The sequence below is a fragment of the Pongo abelii genome, chromosome 8 (assembly GCF_028885655.2).
Source record: "Pongo abelii isolate AG06213 chromosome 8, NHGRI_mPonAbe1-v2.0_pri, whole genome shotgun sequence".
Classification (NCBI taxonomy): domain Eukaryota; kingdom Metazoa; phylum Chordata; class Mammalia; order Primates; family Hominidae; genus Pongo; species Pongo abelii.
Window position 1 is genome coordinate 139,395,098 of NC_071993.2, and position 21,756 is coordinate 139,416,853.

At 55.1% G+C, this 21,756-nt stretch overlaps 1 protein-coding gene across 2 annotated transcripts in view; it reads right to left on the minus strand.

The window, feature by feature from the left end:
* The window catches only part of STK32C (serine/threonine kinase 32C), a 107,993-nt gene continuing 86,237 nt past the window's right edge, over window positions 1–21,756 (minus strand). For both annotated transcript variants that reach the window (XM_002821289.6, XM_054523081.2), the window contains exons 3-12: window positions 20,694–20,845; window positions 19,592–19,765; window positions 18,535–18,572; window positions 18,321–18,410; window positions 18,027–18,130; window positions 17,200–17,316; window positions 15,690–15,815; window positions 15,470–15,601; window positions 1,509–1,576; window positions 1–642 (exon numbers count right to left, since the gene is read on the minus strand). In XM_002821289.6, the coding sequence (XP_002821335.3) occupies window positions 501–642; window positions 1,509–1,576; window positions 15,470–15,601; window positions 15,690–15,815; window positions 17,200–17,316; window positions 18,027–18,130; window positions 18,321–18,410; window positions 18,535–18,572; window positions 19,592–19,765; window positions 20,694–20,845 (1,143 nt within the window). In that variant the 3' untranslated portion in view covers window positions 1–500. The remainder of the gene's footprint in view (window positions 643–1,508; window positions 1,577–15,469; window positions 15,602–15,689; window positions 15,816–17,199; window positions 17,317–18,026; window positions 18,131–18,320; window positions 18,411–18,534; window positions 18,573–19,591; window positions 19,766–20,693; window positions 20,846–21,756) is intronic.

Sequence of the window (21,756 nt, forward strand, 5' to 3'; positions counted from 1 at the left end):
AAGCGGTTCTCACATTGTAATTCTCAGAGGTGAAAACTATACAGAAATTGCTAGAGCAGTTTGAATCTCTAGAAAACATTCACCTCCCCACCCACTACCCCAACCCACGCCCTTGACCTCCAAGAACCGAACCGAGCCGAGCCTGGGGCACCCACGGCCTGCGCTGCAACCTTGTGAGGAGGGCCGTGCACAGCCTCGGGGCTGAGCGAGGACAAAGACTCCTGTCCCATCCATGGCCCCAGCCCCCCGTGAGCGGTAAGAGGGCGCCCAGCAGCGCTTCCTCCATCCAGGAGGGTCTCAGGGGCCCACGGGCAATGCCCTCCACAGGTGTCCGCTGCACCACCACAAGCCTGAGGTGTGAAATGTGTCCGGGGCACTGTGGGCACCGCCAGCCAGGCTGCTGGGTGGGAACGTGAATGCCAGGCCTCGGCCCATGGCCCTCCCTCTGGCAGCCGAGTCTCCAAAGCAGCTCGAGGGGCGAGGACCACGGGCGTCCCGGCCTAGCCGCTCCCGGCTGAGGGGCAGATGGGGCCGCACATGGGCAGGGTGGAGCGTTCCGCCTCGTCCTCCACAGGCTCCGCAGCATCCCTGGACTCAGGGGTGGGGAGAGGTTCGCTCAGGAGGTCCTGGCTCCTCTTCAGCCTGGGGTGGCAGGAACACACGGAGGGCGTTACGCCCCCACCTCCCTGGCCTCACGGTCCCAGGACCTGCCCACAGGCTCACGGGATAGGCCATGGCGTGGATGCCCAAGCATGGGCCATAGGCTGGGTGTCTGCCGGAAAGGCCATGCTCCCGACACACTGGGTGCGGCAGGGAGCCTGGGGACGGGTGGGGGCATGTGAGCATGCTGGCGAGGCTCGATGTGTTTCCAGCCAGAAGCCGAAAGGCCTGGATGTGCAGGTGCCATAGGTCAGTGACTTGGGAATGAGGCTCGGCTAAGCCTCATTCTTCACCCGGTCGTCTGATCCCCAGGGTGCCAGCCAGTGCCCTCACCCATCTGCACGCGCTGCCCTGCACGTCCTGCCTACAAGAGCTCAGACACACCTCCTCCAGGAGGCCCTCCTTGCCCCACGCGGGCAGAGGGGGCATTCATCCTCCCTTGGGCCCCACCGTGGCAGCTGCTGCTATTTCTCGCCTGCCTTGCCCACTGCCAGTCATCTGTGCCCTTTCTGTCCCCTAGGGCCTGACATTCAGGAAAGGTCTGCTGAGAGACTGAGGGCATGCCTGGGTGGGGGAGTTGATGTGGCTCTGATGAGGCCTCCTAGGAAGTCACCATCCCTTATCTGGGCAAATGATGAATCTCTCCCCAGAAGATTCCAGCCCTGGGCCCCGTGTGGAGCGCAAACATGCCAGAGCCTGGCAGGGGCCTCCCGCCGCTCCCCTCCACAGAGAGCAGGGCCACGCACCCCAGGCCCACAGGTGCCAGCTCACGTGGCCAAGAAAACCTTAACCTCAGCCCCCTTTTCCTCCTGTCTGCCACCACGCCCACCCACCCCCAACACACTCACTTTTCTCTGTTAAAAATCACGAAGTCTTGCTGGATTGCATCGAGGCAGTCTTGAAGATAGTCGTTCTCCTGTGGATGGAAAGGCACACGTGAGTGTGGGGGGCGCTGTCCAGGTTCCGCCCAACGTCACCTCAAGTGAGTGTCTGGGCATCCCCATCGGGCCTCCACCTGTGGCTTTCTTTGGACAATGGCCTCTGGGCTATTGAAGTACCCCAGCCCTCCAGCAGCCAGACTGCCTGGGAGCTCGCATCTCCGTGGGCGATTCACCCAAGCCCCGAGGATGCCAAGGCCCAGCTCCCTTGCCTTGGGGTGGACAGCTTGGACTTGCTCCGTGGGGCCTGCAGGACCAGGCAGAAGCTGTTCTCTGCAGGACTTTGCTGGAAACCACTCCCTTGCCAGGCCTTTCCCGTCTTGTACCGGGTTCTCCCAGCCCCTCATCACAGCACACACATGCCCGTCCCAGGCCTGCTTCTGGGGCCCTGCCCAGAGAATCCTGGAACCAGGGCTGTCTTAGAAGCAAGCCCTCAGGACAAGCTTGTGGACTGAGGCTGCCCCTGGCAGGACCCACCCTTACTAGTGTGTGATGGGCAGGCAGGACTACTTCCTGCGGGCAGCAGGACCACTTCCCAAGATGCAGGGGTCGGGGGAGGGCGTGGGTGGGGTGGAGGGGGTGCTGGCCGCTCAGCGCTGGCCTGGTGTGGGGAAAGCATCATTATGGTGACTGTGAACTTGGACGGTGACGTTGGTCACTACCAACGCGTGAACAAATGACAGACCCAGATGAGCCAAGTCACAGTGAAAAGTGCAGGGAGTCGCAGGCCTCGGGGTGGCATTAAAAGGGTCCCCACCTCCTGCAGCTGAGGGTGTTGAAAGGGCCCCCATATCCTGCAGCTGAGACAAGAGGATGCCCACTTGTGAGGACCGCAGAACCTCAGATCCATAGGAAGTCACCCACGTCACAGCCAACGCCCTGGGAGGGAGGGAGCTGGGCTCTGAAGGCCAGAGGGGACGTGTGAGCGGGTGCACACCAGAACGCTCACCCCTATCTAGACATACAAAAGGTACAGCAAAACCCAGTGTTACCATCTTAAGGGACCACCCCCCACCCCCCCCCACGATTTGCCAGTGACAGAAGTATCGTTATGCAGCGTGTAACAACAGTCTGCGTGCACCCGACACGGACAACAGCATGCTTTCACAGCCCCAGCCAGGGCTAAGAGGACTCTTCCCTGTCACAGTGTCGTCTGTGCCTTGAACACCTGGACACTCTAGCCTGATATCCATGGATCCTATTTTTGGTCTCACTCTGTCACCCAGACTAGAGTGCAGTGGCGTGATCTTGGCTCACTGCCAACTCCGCTTCCCGGGTTCAAGTGATTCTCCTGCCTCAGCCTCCCAAGTAGCTGGGATTACAGGCGCCCACCACCATAGCCAGCTAATTTTTGTAGAGACGGGGTTTCACCATGTTGGCCACGCCGGTCTTGAACTCCTGACCTCAGGTGTTCTGCCTGCCTTGGCCTCCCAAAGTGCTGGGATTACAGGCATGAGCCACCACGCCTGGCCCTGTGGATCCTATTAATGCTGATTGCCAAGTGGCAAGTACTCTGGACACCCTGTAAACCCACGTCCAGAGTGTGGGAGATCAACCCTGTGAAGATGCGGAAGGCTGTTCTCCGATGAATGTTTCAGGAATTTGGTGACGTGCGTCACACTGGTTGTGCCCGCCAAGATAAAGGACAAGCCGTCTCACCTTGCACCACTTCCCATGAGGAAGGAAGCGCAGGGCTCGACATTTCTTGGGTTTGGGGAGCAGCTCATGTTCCCCACCCCGAGGCAGTGCCCTCCGTGTCTCTCCTGGATCTGTGGTGGTGTGAGGGTTTCACCCTGGCAGCTGGAATGTGGACTCTCTTCCCAGCCCTGCATGGGGATTGTCCCGCTGCTCCTCCTGGTGGTGTCACCCCGGTCCTAGGCGTTCCCTGCATGTGCACGGTGTGAGCGGCCAGCACCTTGCCGAGGACTCGAGAAGAAGCCGGCAGACTCCCACACTCTCTCCACGTGGCTCTCTCCCTCCAGGCTTTGCCCTGTCACTGTGGCGTCCCCTAAAGGAGTCACAATCCTGGCAGGGGACCTGTCCTTAGTCATCAAGAAGAGGACAGGCTGGGTGATTTGCTGTGTCTCAGCACTCTCTGGTCTAACCCTGATATAGACAGACAAGTCTGCAAACTCTGGCCGGCCTGAGAAGGTGATGGTGACCTAAGGCTCAGACTGCTCAGGAATGAGGGCCCAACTGAGCCACTGGGATCCTGCGATTCACAGTGACACAGGGTGGGAGGGGCTGGGGTGGGTGCCAGGGATGCAGAACATGAGTGCCCGTCGTGGCCCTGCGTGCAGCCCAGCAGCAGGGGCTGTTAGTCATCCTACAACATCCACAGCCACGTTTTCCTAGGCAGAGGCCACCAGAAGCCTGAGGAGCTGCTCCAGAACCATCAGGAAGAGGTGGCTCTGAGCAGCGCCTGAGCCGGGCTGTGTCACCGAGATGTGCAACCACGACCCCTTTCCACAGGGACTCCCTTCCCAAGGTGCGTGGAGCGCTGCCAGCAGGACACCATGGCGGGGTCTCTGCCTGGCCTGGATCTGCCCTGCTCTTCCTCTGACGGCCCCTGCGTCCTCCTTGGGTGGCTGGAGCCCTTTGCCAGCACACACACAGCCAGGAGGCCACAGAGGGGCGCTTCGCCCATGACTGACTGGTGTGGGCATTTGAGAGACCAGCTCCCTCAGGGCAGGGACCTCTTGAGTCACAGGTGACGCTCCAGGGTCCCCTGAAGTGCGAAGCCGCTCCCCACAGGGTTTCCAGATTTCTGCTGGAAAGCCAAGCTCTGCTGGCATCTCCCATCCCGGGGGGAGCAGGGGGCAGGGGTCTCTCCTGGATGTGCTTTCTGAGTAACTCGACCAGGAATCCCCGTCTCAGGGCACCCGTGGTGCCTCCACACATGCTGAGACACAGCATCGGACCCCAGATGTCACCCACAGTGATGAGGGGCCTGGGAAATGGACCAGGCTTCAGTCCCTAACACCATCACAAACCTGCTTGGCAGCTCAGGTGCAACTGTCAAACCCCTCAGCATTCAGTGGAAATGCAAGGGACCCAGAATAGTCAAATAATGTCCAAAAAGAACAAAATTGGGGGATTCACAGATCCTGATTTGAAAGCTTGCTATAAAGCTATAGTTATCAAGATGGTGCGGTCCCGGCGCAGGGCAGACATCTGGACCAATGGAATAAAATGGCAAGTCAAAAAACAAGGTGTGATGTCAAAAGCAATTCAATGGGGGAAAGAATCGTCTTTTCAGCAAATGGTGTTGGGACAGTCAGATATTCACCAATGGGAGAATGAAGCTGGACCCTCACCTGACATTGTTCATAAAAATTAAAATTAATCACGCAGCTAAATGCAAAAGCTGAAACTATACAATACTTAGAAGAAAGTGTGCGAGTAAATCCCTGTGGCCTTAGCTGAGGTGATGGATCCTTCGACAAAACACAGCAGCTGAGGAGGAGACAGCCACACTGGACAATGTCAAGGTCCAAGACTTCCCTGCTGCAAATGATGCTCTCAAGAAAGAGAAAAGACAGCCCACAGAACAGGAGGAAACACCTGCCAGTCACCTGTCTGACCAGACACCTGCGTCCAGGAAATAAAAGACATGACTCCTACGAAGAAACACAAAGATGAGCAAAGACTTGACTCCTATGAAGAAACACAGAGACGAGCAAGGACTTCTGGCTTCTGCTCCGCCGCAAACAACGCGGAAGGCCTCATTCCCATCCCTGCAACAGGAAAAATGCTGAACTAATGAAAATCAATGACTTTTCCTGGACCCATCAGAGAGCTGAGGTCAAAGCACTGCCACGACCCCCAAGTCTGGAGAGACAGGGGAGCAGAGTCACAGCTGAGACCCGCTGGCCTGGAGCAGAACTGATGGTGCAGGAGCTGCAGGAACACCTCCCGGGCAGCTCCGGAGAACGGCTGGGGCTGTGTGCAGAACTCCTGCAGCTGCGGTCTTATGGGGCCCCCAACCTTTTGTGGGTTTCCCCTCCAGGAACCCTGCCAGGTCTTAATGAAGCCAAGGATGATCCCTTCCCGGCTCTGGCATGGGATGGGGACAGTCACCGCTGTGAAATACACCCAGAGCATTCTCCACAGCAAATGGAATTTGCTCTCCAAAGGAAAGGCTTATCTCACTTGAGGGGAAGACTGTTTTTCAGCCTGTACCCTGCTTTAGCCTGTCTCACCTAAGGGGAGGGGAAAAGCAGATCAACAACCGTGAAGGGGCACAGGCCCCCAAGACTGAGATTTGGTCACAGACTGTGGAACAGTTCCCTCCCCGCCATCTTCCCAACACACCCACAGGGCCTCCGCAGTGTGACAGGGATTCCAGCAGAGAGGGCCACAAGACGCAGACTCTCTCTGAGGAGGAGAATTTAGGGAAGCCCAAGAGCAACCCGGGAAATGAAAACAAATGTGAAGCCTCTGGTACCCACAGCTACAGCAGACATTAAACCCTGCCCCAAACCTGGCCAAATTACATAAACCTCACACTAAAGGCCCATCCACTTCAGCTCTTATTACCAGATACATCATGTCCAGCTTTCAACAAACACTACAAGGCAGACTACAAGGTCTTAAGGAAAAAAATAGAGTGTGAAGAGACAATGCACACATTAGAATGGATCCAGATATGGCACCCATGTTGGAATTATCAAACAGGAAATTTGAAATAACTGTGATTAATATGGTAAGGTCCAAGGGAAAAGCAGGCAAGAACAGATGGGGAACGGATGGGCAATGTAAGTAGAGAGATGGAAACTCCAAGGAGGGATCAAAAGGAAACGCTGGAAATAGAAAACACTGTAACAGAAATGAGGATGCCTTTGATGGTTCCTCAGCAGACTGGATCCAGATGAGGAAGGATCTATGAGCTTGAAGAAATGTCAACAGAAACTTCTCAAACTGAAATGCAAAGAGAAAAAAAAAGAGTGAAAAAAAATGAACAGAATATCCAAGAGCTGTGGGACAATTTCAAACGGCACCACATATGCATAATTGGATTTCCAGCAGGAGAAGAGAAAGAGAACAGAATATTTGAAATAATAATGACTGGGAATTTTCTGAAATTAATGACAGACACCAAACCACAGATCCAAGAAGCTCAGAGAACACCAAGCAGAATGAATATTAAAAAAAAATCTGTACCTAGGCATATCATTATTCAAATTGCAGAAAACCAAAGACAGAGAAAATCTTGAAATGAGCTGGGGGTGGGGGATGGGAAGGAATTCTACTTACAGAAAAAGAATTAGAGCAGACTGCCTGTTAGAAATCACATAAGCAAGAAGAGAGTGGAGTGAAATATTTAAAGTGTTGAAAGTAAAAAACCTACCAATCTAGAATTCTATATCCAGTGAAATTATTCTTTAAAGGTGAAAGAAAAGACTTTTTTGGACAAACAAAAAGGGAAGGAATTCATCTCTGTTAGACCTACCCTATAAGACATGTTAAACAAAGTTCTTCAGGGGAAAGGAAAATGATTTAGGTCAGCAACTTGGGTCTACATAAAGAAAGGAAGCACTTTAGAGGAGGAATGAATAAAGGTAAAATGAAATTTTTAATTTTTCTTAATTGATCCAAAAGATAACTGTTTAAAATAACAGTAGTAGCAACGTAATGAGCAATTATAGCATACAGATAAATGAAAGGAATGACAGCAATGTCATCAGGAACAGGAGGAATGCATGAGAGGTGCCATCACAAGGCATCCCACTGCACATGAGGGGGCAGTGTCAGGTGAAGGTAGACTGTATGGTAAAGGTATACTGCAATGTCCAGGCCAACCACTAAAAATATTTCAAGAAGAAGTATAATTAAACAGGCTAGGAGAGGAGATAAACTAGAATAATATAAAATGCTTAATTAAAACCAGAAAAGGCAGAAAAATAGGGAAAAAGGAAGAACAATAAATAGACTACAGTTACAAATAAGGTAGATATCATATTGAACTATATAAATTACCACTTATTTATTTACAAGACAGCGTGTCTCTCTGTTGCCCAGGCTGGAGTGCAGGGGCATGATCATAGCTCACTGCAGCCTTGAACTCCTGGGCTCAAGCGATCCTACTGCCTCAGCCTCCTGCGTAGCTGGTATCACAGGTGTATCCCACCACACCCAGATAATTTTTTTTTTGTAGAGACAGGGTCTCGCCATGTTGCCCAGCCTGATCTCAAACTCCTGGACTCAAGCAATCCTCTCACCTCAGCCTCTCAAGTCGATGGAACTACAGGCATACACTGTTACCCCTGGCTAATTTTTTTAAGTCTTTTATAGAGCTGGTGATAAGGTTTGGCTGTCTCCCCACCCCAATCTCAGCTTGAATTGTGACTCCCACAATTCCCACGTGTCGTGGGAGGAACCCGGTGGGAGGTGATTGAATTATGGGGGCGGGTCTTTCCTGTGCTGTTGTCAAGATAGTGAATGAGTCTCATGAGATCTGATGGTTTTAAAAACAAAAGTTTCCCTGCACAAGCTCTCTCTGCCATCCATGTAAGATGTGACTTGCTCCTCCTTGCCTTCCGCCATGATTGTGAGGCCTCCCCAGCCATGTGGAACTGTAAGTCCATTAAACCTTTTTCCTGTATAAATTACCCAGTCTCGGATATGTCTTTATTAGCAGCATGAAAACAGACTAATACAGTAAATTGGTACCAGTAAAGTAGGGCGCTGCTGAAATGATACCCGAAAATGTGGAAGCAACTTTTCAGAACTCGGTAATAAGTAGAGGCTGGAACCGTCTGGAGGGCTCAGAAGAAGACAGGAAAATGTGGGAAAGTTTGGAACTTCCTAGAGACTTGTTGAATGGCTTTGACCAAAATGCTGATAATGATATGGACAATGAAGTCCAGGCTGAGTTGGTCTCAGATGGAGATGAGGAACTTGTTGGGAACTGGAGCAAAGGTGGCTCTTGTTATGCTTTAAGCAAAGAGACTGGCAGCATTTTGCCCCTGCCCTAGAGATTTGTGGAACTCTGAATTTGAGAGAGATGATTTAGAGTATGTGGCAGAAGAAATTTCTAAGCAGCAAAGCATTCAAGAGGTGACTTGGGTGCTGTTAAAGGCATTCCATTTTAAAAAGGAAACAGCATAAAAGTTCAAAAAATTTGCAACCTGACAATGCAATAGAAAAGAAACTCCTGGCTGGGCACGGTGGCTCATGCCTGTAATCCTAGCACTTTGGGAGGTTAAGGCAGGCAGATCACCTGAGGTCAGGAGTTCAAGACCAGCCTGGCCAACATGGCGAAACCCTGTCTCTACTAAAAATACAAAAATTAGCTGGGTGTGGTGGTGCGTGCCTGTAATCCCAGCTACTTGGGAGGCTGAGACAGGAGAATCACTTGAACTCAGGAAGCAGAGGTTGCAGTGGCAATGAGCTGTCATTGCACCACTGCACTCCAGCCTGGGTGACAGAGCAAGACTGTCTCAAAAAAAAAAAAAAAAAAAAAGGAAAAAAAAAGAAAACCCCATTTTCTGAGGAGAAATTTGCATAAGTAACAAGGAACTGAATATTAATCACCAAAACAAGGGGGAAAATGTCTCCAGGGCATGCCACAGACCTTTGCGGCAGCCCCTACCATCACAGACTCAGAGGAAAAATGGTTTCATGGGCTAGGTCCAGGGTCCCTCTGCTGTGTGCAGTCTAGGGACTTGCTGCCCTGCATCCCAGCCACTCCAGCTATGACTGAAAGGGGCCAAGGTACAGCTCAGGCCGTGGCTTCAGAGAGTACAAGCCCCAAGCTGTGGCAGCTTCCATGTGGTGCTGAGCCCGTGGGTGCACAGAAGTCAAGAATTGAGGTTTGGGAGCCTCTGCCTACATTTCAGAGGATGTATGGAAACACCTAGATGTCCTGCCTGGACAGGCAGAAGTTTGTTGCAGGGGTGGGGCCTTTATGGAGAACCTCTGCTAGGGCAATGCAGAAGGGAAATGTGGGGTTGGTGTCCCTACACAAAGTCCCCACTGGGGCACTGCCTAGTGGAGCTCTGAGAAGAGGGCCACCATCCTCTAGACCCCAGAATGGTATATCTACCAACAGCTTGCACCATGCACCTGGAAAAGCTACAGACACTCAATGCCAGCCCACAAAAGCAGCCGGGAGGAAGGCTGTACCCTGCAGAGCCACAAGGGCAGAGCTGCCTAAGACCATGGAAACACAACTCTTGCATCAGCATGACCTGGATGTGAGAGATAAGAGTCAAAGATGTTCATTTTGAAGCTTTAATATTTGACAGCCCTGCTGGATTTCAGACTTGCATGGGGCCTGTCGCCCCTTTGTTTTAGCCAATTTCTCCCATTTGGAATGGCTGTATTTACCCAATGCCTGTACCCCTATTTTATCTAGGAAGTCACTTGCTTTTGATTTTACAGACTCATAGGCAGAAGGGACTTACCTTGTCTCAGATGAGACATTGGACTGTGGACTTTTGAGTTAATGCTGAAATAAGACTATGGGGGACTGTTGGGAAGGCATGATTGGTTCTGAAATGTGAGGACATGAGATTTGGGAGGGGCTGTGTCCCCACCCCAGTCTCAGCTTGAATTGTGACTGCCACAATTCCCACGTGTCGTGGGAGGAACCCGGTGGGAGGTGATTGAATTATGGGGGCGGGTCTTTCCTGTGCTGTTGTCATGATAGTGAATGAGTCTCATGAGATCTGATGGTTTTAAAAACAAAAGTTTCCCTGCACAAGCTCTCTCTTTGCCTGCCGCCATCCACATAAGACGTGACTTGCTCCTCCTTGCCTTCCACGACTGTGAGGCCTCCCCAGCCATGTGGAACTGTAAATCCATTAAACCTTTTTCCTGTATAAATTACCCAGACTCAGGTATGCCTTTATTAGAAGTGTGAAAATAGACTAATACAGATGGGTCTCACCTTGTTGCCCAGGCTGGTCTCAAACTCCTGGACTCAAGCAGTCCTCTTGCCTCAGCCTCCCTGGTCACTTTAAATGTGAATGGTCTAAAATACACCAATTAGGTCAGGCACAGTGGCTCACATCTATAATCCCAGCATTTTGGGAGGCTGAGGTGGGAGGACTCCAAGAGTTTGAGACCAACCTGGACAACATAGTGAGACCCTGTCTCTACAGCAAAATTTTTTTCAAATGAGCCAGGTGTGGTGGTGCACACCCACACTTCCATCTATTCTGGCAGCTGGGGCAGGAGGACCACTTGAGCCCAGGAAGTCAAGGCTAAAGGGAGCTATCATTGCACCACTGCACTCCAGTTTTGGTAATAAAGCAAGACCCTGTCTCTAAAAAAAAATAAAGTACAGTAAAATATGCCAATTAAAATACATTGTCAGAGTAGACTAAAAAAAGACAATAAAAATCTTAAAACATTTGGATAGACATTTCTCTAGACACGATGCCTGATAAAACACCTCAAAAGATGTTCAATATAATCAGAGAAATGCAAACCATAACCACACAATCACTGCACACTAAGATACCTATGATTGGGCCGGGCGCAGTGGCTCACGCCTGTAATCCCAGCACTTTGGGAGGCCGAGGTGGGCGGATCACGAGGTCAGGAGATCGAGACCATCCTGGCGAACACAGTGAAACCCTGTCTCTACTAAAAATACAAAGAATTAGCCGGGCGCGGTGGCGGTCGCCTGTAGTTCCAGCTACTGGGGAGGCTGAGGCAGGAGAATGGCATGAACCCGGGAGGCGGAGCTTGCAGTGAGCCGAGATAGCACCACTGCACTCTGGCCTGGGCGAAAGAGCAAGACTCCATCTCAAAAAAAAAAAAAAAAAAAGATACCTATGATTTTTTAAAAAATAAACCAGACAATTACAGGACTTGGTAAGTATATGGAGAAATTAGAACCCTCACACACTGCTGGTAGGGGCATAAAATGGCACACCTGCTGTAGAAAAGGGTAGGCGTTTCCTCCAAACATGAAGCACAGAGTCACACATGACCCAGTGGGTTCATGCCTAGGTATGTGCTCCCCAAAAATAAAAGTACATATCTACACAAAGACTTGTATGTGAACGTTCACAGAAGCATTATTCATAATAATGAAAAATGTTAACAAGTAGAAAGAACAAATACTCATTAACTGATGACTGGATAAAGGAAAGGTGATATATATGTGGAATATTACTCAGCCATCAACAGGAATGAAGCACTGACAGGCTACAACGTGGACGGGCCTCAAAAGCATCCTGCGAAGTGAAAGAAGCCAGCTACAAAGACCACATAGTGTGTAACTCCACTTCCATGAAATGCCCACAACAGGCAACCCTACAGAGACAGAAAGTAGCTTCGTGGCTGCCAGGGGAGGGGAGAAGAGGGGAATGGGGCGTGACTGCTAATAGGTGGGGTCTTTCTCTTACATTACATGAAAAGGTTCTAAAATCAGATTGTGGTAGAGGATTCACAGCCCTGTGACTACATTAAAAACCATGGAATTATATGCTTTACATGGGTGCACTGTATATTGTATGGAATGTGAAGGAATGTGAATTGTATCAAAATAAAGCCGTTTCCAAAAACCTCTCTCAGCCTCAAGGTTAACAGTGGGACTTTTTTTTGGAGTGATGCTTTCCTTTCAGAACACCTCCTACCCTCAAGCCAAAACATCTCCCCACAACCAACCCAAGACAAAGCCGAGCTCCTCCCGCTCACAGGTGCCTGGCCTCACCTGTTCCCAGCCAGAGCCTCCTGGGAGCTCAGCATGGCCAGCTGGGCTCTGCACACTGTCCATCCCTGAGTCTCCCATGAGGGCTCCTACACCCCATCCTGGGCCCGTTTCTACACCCAGAGCCCTGGCTCCGGACACGCTCTGGTAGGGGAAACTTAAATATCTGATGGGGGGAATGCCAAAGAACCCCCCAACCCCGAGAACCTTCCAACCATCCTGTGGTTCTCGACAGAGCCTCACAGTGGCCACCTGGCAGACCGCAGCTCTCCACCAGCAATTCTGCCTGAGGACACCCGGGGCTGCTGGCAGCAGTCCTGGAAGAGGGGCGAGGATGGGAGCCCGACCCACTGGGGGGCTGTGTTCCCCCCAAAATCAGGGCACCCAGGACATGACCCCACCCCTGCCCCCCACATCATGGTGAGGAGGGGACTGACACCCGTGTTCTGCCCAGAAGCAACACAGGGCCCACCAGGTCTGAGGAGGCTGCACGGGGGCTGAGGCATGAGAGTTTCCCAGAACATCCACCACAGGCTCAGGCAGACACGGGGCAAGCGGACCACCAAGGGACCCAGGGTCATCACTGTCACCCCGACATCAACATACAACCGTAGCTACTCCTTGGTGAATATCAGCCACATCCTGGTGGTATGGGCCAAACTGTGTCCCCAAAAATGACACACTCAAGTTCTAATCCTGGGTACCTGTGAATGTGACCTCATTTGGAAGTGAGGTCTTTGCAGATATCATCAAGATAAGATGGGGCCATACCAGATCAGGGTGGGCCCTATATCCAATGCCTGGTGTCCTTATGAGAAGAGGGGAGGAGATGGAGACGCACATACATGCAGACCCCACGCGGCAGCAAAGCAGGGGCTGGGGGGATGCATCTAGGCCAAGGCAGCCTCTACCGGAGGGTAGAGGGGCAAGGACTGGTTTTCCTCCCCGGAGAGCCTTCAGAGGGGGCACGGCTTTGCTGACATCTTAACTTTGGACTCAGGCCTCCAAGCCATGAGACAACACATTTCTTTTTTAAATCTGCTGATTAAAAGGGAGCCTATTGATGCTCTATTGTGACTATCACGTTCACACGGAACACGAACCACGTCCACATTGGGAACACCACGTCCTCACATGGCAGAGGATCAAAGACTCAAAAGAGGACTGAAGTCACCCTTCTACAACAGCATTAACCCCACTCATGCTGGAAGAACCTACATGGCCCCATCAGCCCCCAAAAGTCCCATCTCTACCACCACCACAATAGGAAGCAAATTCCAGCATGAGTTTTAGGGGAAACATTTCAACCACAGCACCCATCAAATCCCTGATGAGGCCACGACCTCAGTCAGTATTAGCTCACACTCTGGTGAGACCCAGAAGCAGGGAACAGAGCTGCACCTGACAAGGCCACGACCTCAGACAATATTAGTTCACACTCTGCTGAGACCTGGAAGCAGGGAACAGAGCTGAGACCATGACCTCAGTCAATATTAGCTCACACTCTTGTGAGACCCCGAAGCAAGAAACAGAGCTGCACCATACCTGGACTTCCGGTTTACAGAAACTATGAGATCATCACATAACTGCCCAGGGGTTCGCCTTACCCGCTGCCTAGACAGAGCCAATTATCAAGACAGGGGAGCTGCAGGAGACAGAGTAGTTCACGCACAGCCAGCTGTGCAGGAGACCACTTCGTTATGACCCAGATCCGTCTCAGAGAGATGCACTGCTGTTCTTCATCCACCTGAATCGTGGTCACCTGTCCTGGCAGCCCCAGAATACCAGCATGCCTGGGTGAGCATGAGGGCTTCACGTGGCCGTCCCCGCACACACACAACCAAATCCAGCACACCTGGGCGAGTGTGAGGGCTTCACATGGCTGTCCCGGCACACACACCTGATGCCGACGCACCTCGGCAAGTGTGAGGGCTTCACGTGGCCATCCCTGCACACACAACTGATGTCAACGCACCTGGGCGAGTGTGAGGGCTTCACGTGGCCATCCTGGCACACACTCACAACTGACATCAACGCACCTGGGTGAGTGTGAGGGCTTCACGTGGCCATCCCCGCACTCACAACTGACATCGATGCACCTGGGCGAGTGTGAGGGCTTCACGTGGCCATCCCCGCACTCACAACTGACATCGATGCACCTGGGCGAGTGTGAGGGCTTCACGTGGCCATCCCCGCACTCACAACTGACATCGATGCACCTGGGCGAGTGTGAGGGCTTCACGTGGCCATCCCCACACACACAACTGACATCGATGCACCTGGGCGAGTGTGAGGGCTTCATGTGGCCGTCCCCATACACACAACTGACACTGACGCACCTGGGCGAGTGTGAGGGCTTCACGTGGCAGTCCCCACACACACAACTGACACTGACATACCTGGGCGACTGTGAGGGCTTCATGTGGCCGTCCCTGCACACACAACCAAAGCCAGCACACCTGGGCGAGTGTGAGGGCTTCACGTGGCCATCCCTGCACACACAACTGACATCAACACACCTGGGCGACTGTGAGGGTTTCACATGGCTGTCCCGGCACACACATCTGATGCCGACGCACCTGGGCAAGTGTGAGGGCTTCACGTGGCCATCCCCACACACACAACCAAAGTCAGCACACCTGGACAAGTGTGAGGGCTTCACGTGGCTGTCCCCACACACACAACTGATGCCGACACACCTGGGTGAGTGTGAGAGCTTCACGTGGCTGTCCCCACACACACCTGATGCCGACGCACCTGGGCGAGTGTAAGGGCTTCACGTGGCTGTCCCCACACACACAACTGATGCCGACACACCTGGGCGAGTGTAAGGGCTTCACGTGGCTGTCCCCACACACACACCTGATGCCGACGCACCTGGGCGAGTGTAAGGGCTTCACGTGGCTGTCCCCACACATACAACTGATGCCGACACACCTGGGTGAGTGTGAGAGCTTCACATGGCTGTCCCCGTGCACTCATAACCCCAGCCCTGGTTGTCCCTGCCCACCTGCTTCATAAGGAGCGAGGTGGGGGCTGGGAAAGGCAGAAGGGAGGTCTCTGGCCTTCTCAGGACTTCAGGAAACGATCTGCTGGACTTCCGAGATGTGTGGGCTGCCAGGGGTCCCTGCACGCCTTGGTCGGTGGTGGAGAGGAGCCCCAAGCCCAGCCCGCCGCCGCGCCCTGAGCCTGTCCCGGCACTCACGGACTGGGAGCTGTCCCTGCTGTTGTCCCGGGACTTGTTCTTGGCCAGGCGCTTCTTCTTCTTGTGCAGGGGCCTGGACTCCAGGATCATCTCCTCCAGCTCAAAGGTGGGGTCGCAGTGCAGACGGCCTTTCTACAGAGGGATGGGTGCTGAGCCCCGGCCCGTGGATGACGCCATGTCCATCCCCAGGGCCCCCCACCTGAGCTGCCCACAGGCTTACGTTGGGCACGAAGCCTGGCTCCACCCTCTTCTCGCTCAGGTGGTCCCACAGCACGCCGGCCAGCGCCGGGGCTGCCCGCACGTCCTGGAGGCTGGAGAGCCGGTGCTCGGGGTTCACAGTGAGGAGCTGCAACCAGGCATGAGTCAGAGGGCCCAGGGCCCACAGCCCACCAGGCACGGAATAACCCGCTACCCCCAGGCCAGGGCACCCTGAGGAGGGTCCCGCCAGGCCTGAGGTTCGGAATTCAGGAACCTCAGGACCACGTGAGGAACGGTGGTGCCGACGGTCGATCTCAGGCAAAGCACCGCCGCTGGCTCAGCATGTGGCCCAAGGGACGCCTGCTCTGAGTGCAGCCGCCTAAACCCCTGGCGCCAGAGGACAGCAGAGGGATCTGCAGAGAAGGCTCTGCCGGGATTTGCCAGGAGGTGGCAGCGGAGGCCTGGCTAGCGGCTAACACTCCGCATGTGGCTGGCCTCACAGTAACTATCCCAGAGCCGCTTCCTTCACCGAATCATGGGACCTCCACAGGCCAGGTGAGCCCGGGGCAGCCGTGCGTGGCCTGGGAAGCAAGATCCCAGCGCTGGCACCTCCCGCCTTTCCAGGGAAAATGCCGCAGACCCAGACCCCGTGCGAGGTTTCCCAGGCCTGGGCTTGGGCGTGTGGGTCATCCCCGGTCCCCACGCAGGCCCTCTCTAGCCCAGTGCCACCTTGTGAGCCACCTGGGCAGGTGTGGCTGAGCTTCGTGGGGCTACAGCAGAGTTAAGAGGCTCTCGGGGCTGGGGAGAGGCCCCAGCAGGCAAGGCCTCCCTAAGGCTTTAGGCTGCTTGGCTACAATTCCAGGGCAGGAGGCTCTACCTGCCCGAGACATGGGAGCTGGGAGGCAGCTGGGCCCTTGCGGCACACTCGCTCCCCTCCCTGTCCTGCCTGGGCCTGGCTCTGACTCCGAACCCCCTATGGTGTTAATGCGAGGCTCTGAATGGGGAGCCGTGCAGCCCAGTCAAGGCACAGCCCCGGCCTAGTACCAGATCACAACTGGGAGGCACTGCTGATGTCCCCTGAGAGGCGTCTGCAGTGGGCAGTGGCTGCCCACCTTCCCCAGGAGGCACTGGGGCAAAGGGTCCTGGAGACAGCATGGGCTTGAACCCGGCCACCCCACACCCTCCTTCCAATACGTGGGACAAGGGGACCTGGCTCAGGGCTCCTCTGTGGTGACCGGCAGGGCGGGTGCACAGCCTGCTGTGAGGGTGCCTGGGGACACAGCTCAGGGGATCACCAGGACACCAGTGACCTGGTAGGGCTCGCCATGAGATGGCCACAGAGCCTGCCACCAGCTTGCTTCCTGGGGCTTGGGGCTGCCATCTGCAGAGGCCCACACAGGTTGCAGTGAAGGGGCTGTGCCTGCCAGGAAGCGGCACTAAGTGTGCACTGGAGGGGGTGCCCCGAGCCGCAGGTGAGTGAGGGAGGGAGGTGGGTGCTCGGTGGGTGAGGAGGCTCAGGGATGGGGGCTCACCTTCCGCAGCAAGGCCACCATCTCCTTGGACCACGTGGGGACATACTGGACGCTCACGGTGCTGAACAGCTGCACCAGGGACTCGACGGCGTTGCTGGAGTGGATGTCGTAGGGCCTCTGGAGACAGGGAGGCAGTGCTGGGCAGGTCCTCCTGGCCCCCAGGACACCCAGAACAATGCCAGACACAGGTGCCATCGCCCTAAGAGGACCCCCTCCCCCCACCCCAAGTGCAAGCACAGCTCTGAGCACAGCCTGGCCTCCACCTGCCGCGGAGGAGCCTGGGTTAGATAAAGCTTGCACCGGGGTCCTGCACCATAGCTGCTGCGCCCATCTGGCTGGGATCCCGGGGGGCCTGGGTCCAGGTAGATCAGCCTCAGAGGGCCAGGAGGGAGCTGGCTTCCTCAGAGGTGGGGTCCTGTGCAGGGCTGAGGGGTACGGTCCACAAGAGGACCCCCAGCCTCCCGGTCTCCAGGACTGGCCTCGCCATAGCCACAAGGGTGAGAGCACAGGGCCCCAAAAGAAACTTTTTGTGGAAAGTTCTGAGGCAGCACCCCGGCTGGCCAGTTCTCAGCCTTGTCCACCCCCACAGAGGCCGGCTTGCAGGCCCCAGCAGCAGCCCCGGGAAACCACAGTGAGTCTGTCCTTCCTCCTCCTGCTCAGGCATTCCACCACCAACTGCACACTTTGATAAAAGCGTGACTCCTCAGACAGAGTGGAGACATCCCTGGGCACCTGGGCACTGGGGGCAGCCACCCCCTCCCCGGCACTGGTGGGGGCAGAGAGCAGGGGCCTGGCGGCCAAGCTCGGGGGCTGCAGGGGGTCCATACCCATCCTCGCAGCAGCTCATAGGCCATCACCCCCACCGACCACCAGTCCACCTCAAAGGAGTAGCCGGTCCCGCCGTTGACAAAAGAGTGGAAGATCTCCGGAGCTTTCCGACAGAAAGAAGGAACAACAGCTGCCATGGGGTCACAGCCCGGACCCGTGGGCACAGGGCCGGCACCTTGAGGCCACATCCCGAGATCAGGCTGCCTCCAGGGTGGGACAGAGAAGCCACCGAGGTCTTGTCCTTCCCACCTGGAGGAAGCCAGCTCCCATCTGGGACCCCAGCTCGGGCTCACCCATGTACGGCTTGGTGCCTGCTAACGCCGTCGCCCGCTCCCCGTCCTTGATGATGGTGGCGATGTTGAAGTCGGTCAGGTGTGCATGTCCTGTGCAGAGAGGGGCCAGGTGTGGCTGTCCCAGGACCAGAGACACATCCTTGCGTGCAGGATCCCCTGACAGGCCCATCCCTGCCACCACCCACCTGGGCTGCCCACACCCAGCCCCACACACCTCTCTCATCCAGGAGAATGTTGTCAGGCTTGACATCTCTAGAAAGAGCAGAAAGTGGGAAGGTGAGTTGGGAAATCTGCCCTGTTTCTGCCCTGGAATCTGTCACAATCCCTGGAGTCCCCAGGACATCCCACCAACCCACTCGAGGCAGAGGCCTGGGAGCTTGACTTGGTCCTTGGATGATGCTAGGACCTCACACCCCTGCGTGGGGGCAGAGGCAATGAAGTCAGCCACTTCGTCCCCTGTGGCATCTGGACAGCAGCACACACCTGGCACCAGATGCTGGGAGGGGGCCTGGAGCCCCAGAGGACAAGAGCAATTGCTGGCAGGGTCTGCCCTCCCCCTCCAAGACTCAGCCTCTAGGAGACCAAGCCGCCTTGGCTCTCGCTTTGCCCCGACTTTTCCAGGCACACAGCCAGTGCTCAGTGACTGGTGCCTAGGTCATAACCAGACATCCGGGTCCCCAAAAGCAGAAATGCAAACACCAGTCCCTTCGACTTTAAAATATACCTCACAGATATTTTCATTTTGTTCCATAGCTGCGGAATTTCAGCCTAATTTCTGCTTCCCCATTTCACTTCCTTCATAATCTGCTTCCTATTTTCTTTTTTTAAATTTTATTTTCAGAGCCATCACACCAGCTCTGCTTCCTAATTTCATCTGCTTTAAGCTAACGTTAAAATTAGTTTGGATTCCCTGGGACGTGGTGGATGGGCAAACGGGAGCCTTCAGTTAAATGGACCAGGTGAAAGCCACCTACTGTGACCCAGCCTGGTGGTCTGTCCACCAGGGCTAACGGCCCTCTGTGCCCAGTCTCAGCTGGGGCTGCTGAGACGAGGTCCCCCTAGATGGACACCAGGCACACAGCTATGGGGCTGACCTGGTCGATGCAGGTGCCACAGCTGGGGGCAGGCACTCAGGCAAGGGTGAGGCAGAGGAGCTGGACCCGCTCTGCGGGAGTGCAGACACCCTGCCGGCAGCCTGATCTAAGGCTGCTTCAGCCCCGCCCACCTCAGCAGGTACCAGCAGGTACCTGCACCGTCTGCTACACACACACCTGTGGATGATGTGCTGGCCGCGCAGGTAGTCGAGAGCCAGCGCCATCTCGCAGATGTACAGCCTCACCGTGTCCTCGGAGAACTGCACGTTCTGCTGCAGGTGGTAGCGCAGGTCCCCGCCCAGAAGCAGGTCCACGACCATGAACATGTCCTCCTCGTCCTGGAAGGAGTACCTGTGGGCACCGATGGAGGGCCTGTTGTGCGCACAGCTGGGGAGCCAGTCATGGCTGCTCCCACAGCTGACACACTCCCCCACCCCAGCATCAGCCACCAGGCATTCCCAGGAGGAAGGGCCTGCCCAAGGCACTGATTGCACCCCAGCCCAGAGCTGCTCTGAGCCCAGATCCTGAGGAAAGACACACCACTCTGTGCTGGAGGTGTCCCAGCTGGGGCCAGAGGCACCTGGGAGTGGCAAATGCAGAGCAGAGCTACAGTGCCAGCTCCAGGTGCTTCAGGCTGCCCGGCCTCCTCTTCAGTAAAATGGGGATACAGACATCTGCCTCGGAGGGTTGTTACAGAAAATGAGGCCGTGTAGGTACCACTCTTGACACAGTATTGGGCAAAGAGCTGGCATTTAATAACCAGCATCCATGGTGATGACGATGGCAGTGATGGTGGTGGTGGTGGTGGTGACGGTGATGGTGAAGATGACGGTAGTGAGGATTGAGGGTGGTGGTGATGGTGAGAACAGTGACTGATGATGGTGATGAGAGTGATGATGGTTGCAGTGGCGATGATGGTGGTGATAGTGATGGTGGGTGATGACGGTGGTGAGTTTTTCAGTCCCTAAACTCTCCCCCACTGACTAGTGCCAGAGTCTCCATGGGGGCACATCTCCATTGTAGGGAAGCCCTGGTCTTCCGGCAGGCTCAGAAGAGACACTGCATTAACTAACCCCAGCATGCCATGGCCACCTGGGCCCCTGCCAGCCCTGGAGCACAAGAAGGGGGATAGATGAGGAGGGCTAGAAAGGGCCTGTGGGTGGCAGGGGCATCTCCGAGGCATGAGGGCCAGGGAGCACCCAGGGCGGGAGAGGACGGCCGGTGCCTTCCCAGCTTCAGGACGGTGAGTCTTTCTGCAGCGAGGCCGTGGCAGGCTCACCAGAGGTTCACCAGAAAGACGTGCTCGATCTCCTGCAGGATCTCCAGCTCCCGGAAGACGTTGCGGACCTCGTCGCGCTCGATGCACTGCTGCTTGTTCATGTACTTCATGGCGTACATCTTCTCCGTGTCCCGCTTCTGCACAATGCACACCTGGAGGGCACAGGGCTGTTCGGCAGGACGCCTGAGGACGCCTGGGGACACGTGGGGACACCTGGAAATGCATGGGGATGCCTGGGAACGCATCGTCAGGACACAAGGGGACACCTGGGGACGCGCCGCAGCCCCTCTGCCTCCTAGACGCGGCAGATGCATTCCTCTCTGCCACATATGGTAACATATTTGTTCTGGGGATTAAGATGTGGGTGTTTTGGAGGCCGTGATTCTGCCCCCAGAGGTTCCTGTACTGCTTAGCGTGTGGCCCTGGAGGCACCTGTCTCAGTCACATCCTGGCTCCGTGACTGTTACTGAAGACCCCTCCGAGACTCAGTCCTGCGTTTCAAGTCTGCAGCAGGACACATCTGTGAACAGGCGCTATCGCAAACAGACAGGGTCCAGCCTAAGAGCATCCAGGCATGAGTTGGAGCCACGCAGTGGCTGGTTGTACGGGGAGCGCCCCTCACCAGCCACGACCTGGGCATAGAGTTTCGCCTTCCTAAACCCCAACATCCTTTTCCAGGGCTTGGAGCAGCAAGCAGCCCGGAGGGGTACTGGGGAATGAATGCGAAAACCCACTGAGCAGAGAGCTCCGCGCTCAAGAAGCCTCATCAACCATGGCTGCAGCTTCACCCTGGACGCACATCACTCCACACTCCAGAGACCGCCTCCCGTCTCAACACCGTGAGGCCAAGGCCCCTCACCCTGTCCTGCAAGGAGACACACAGAGTGAGCGTGGGGCTTGGGGGCCACCGCTGCCACCACAGCGGGACCCCCTCTGGGGCTCCAGTCCCCACATAGCTCTTCAGGCACTGTACCCTCTGAGCATGGATCATCGGTGTCAACACTGATGCCACAAACACATGGCTAATTGCTTGGCAGTGAGGATGAGAGTGAGGCGACGGGTG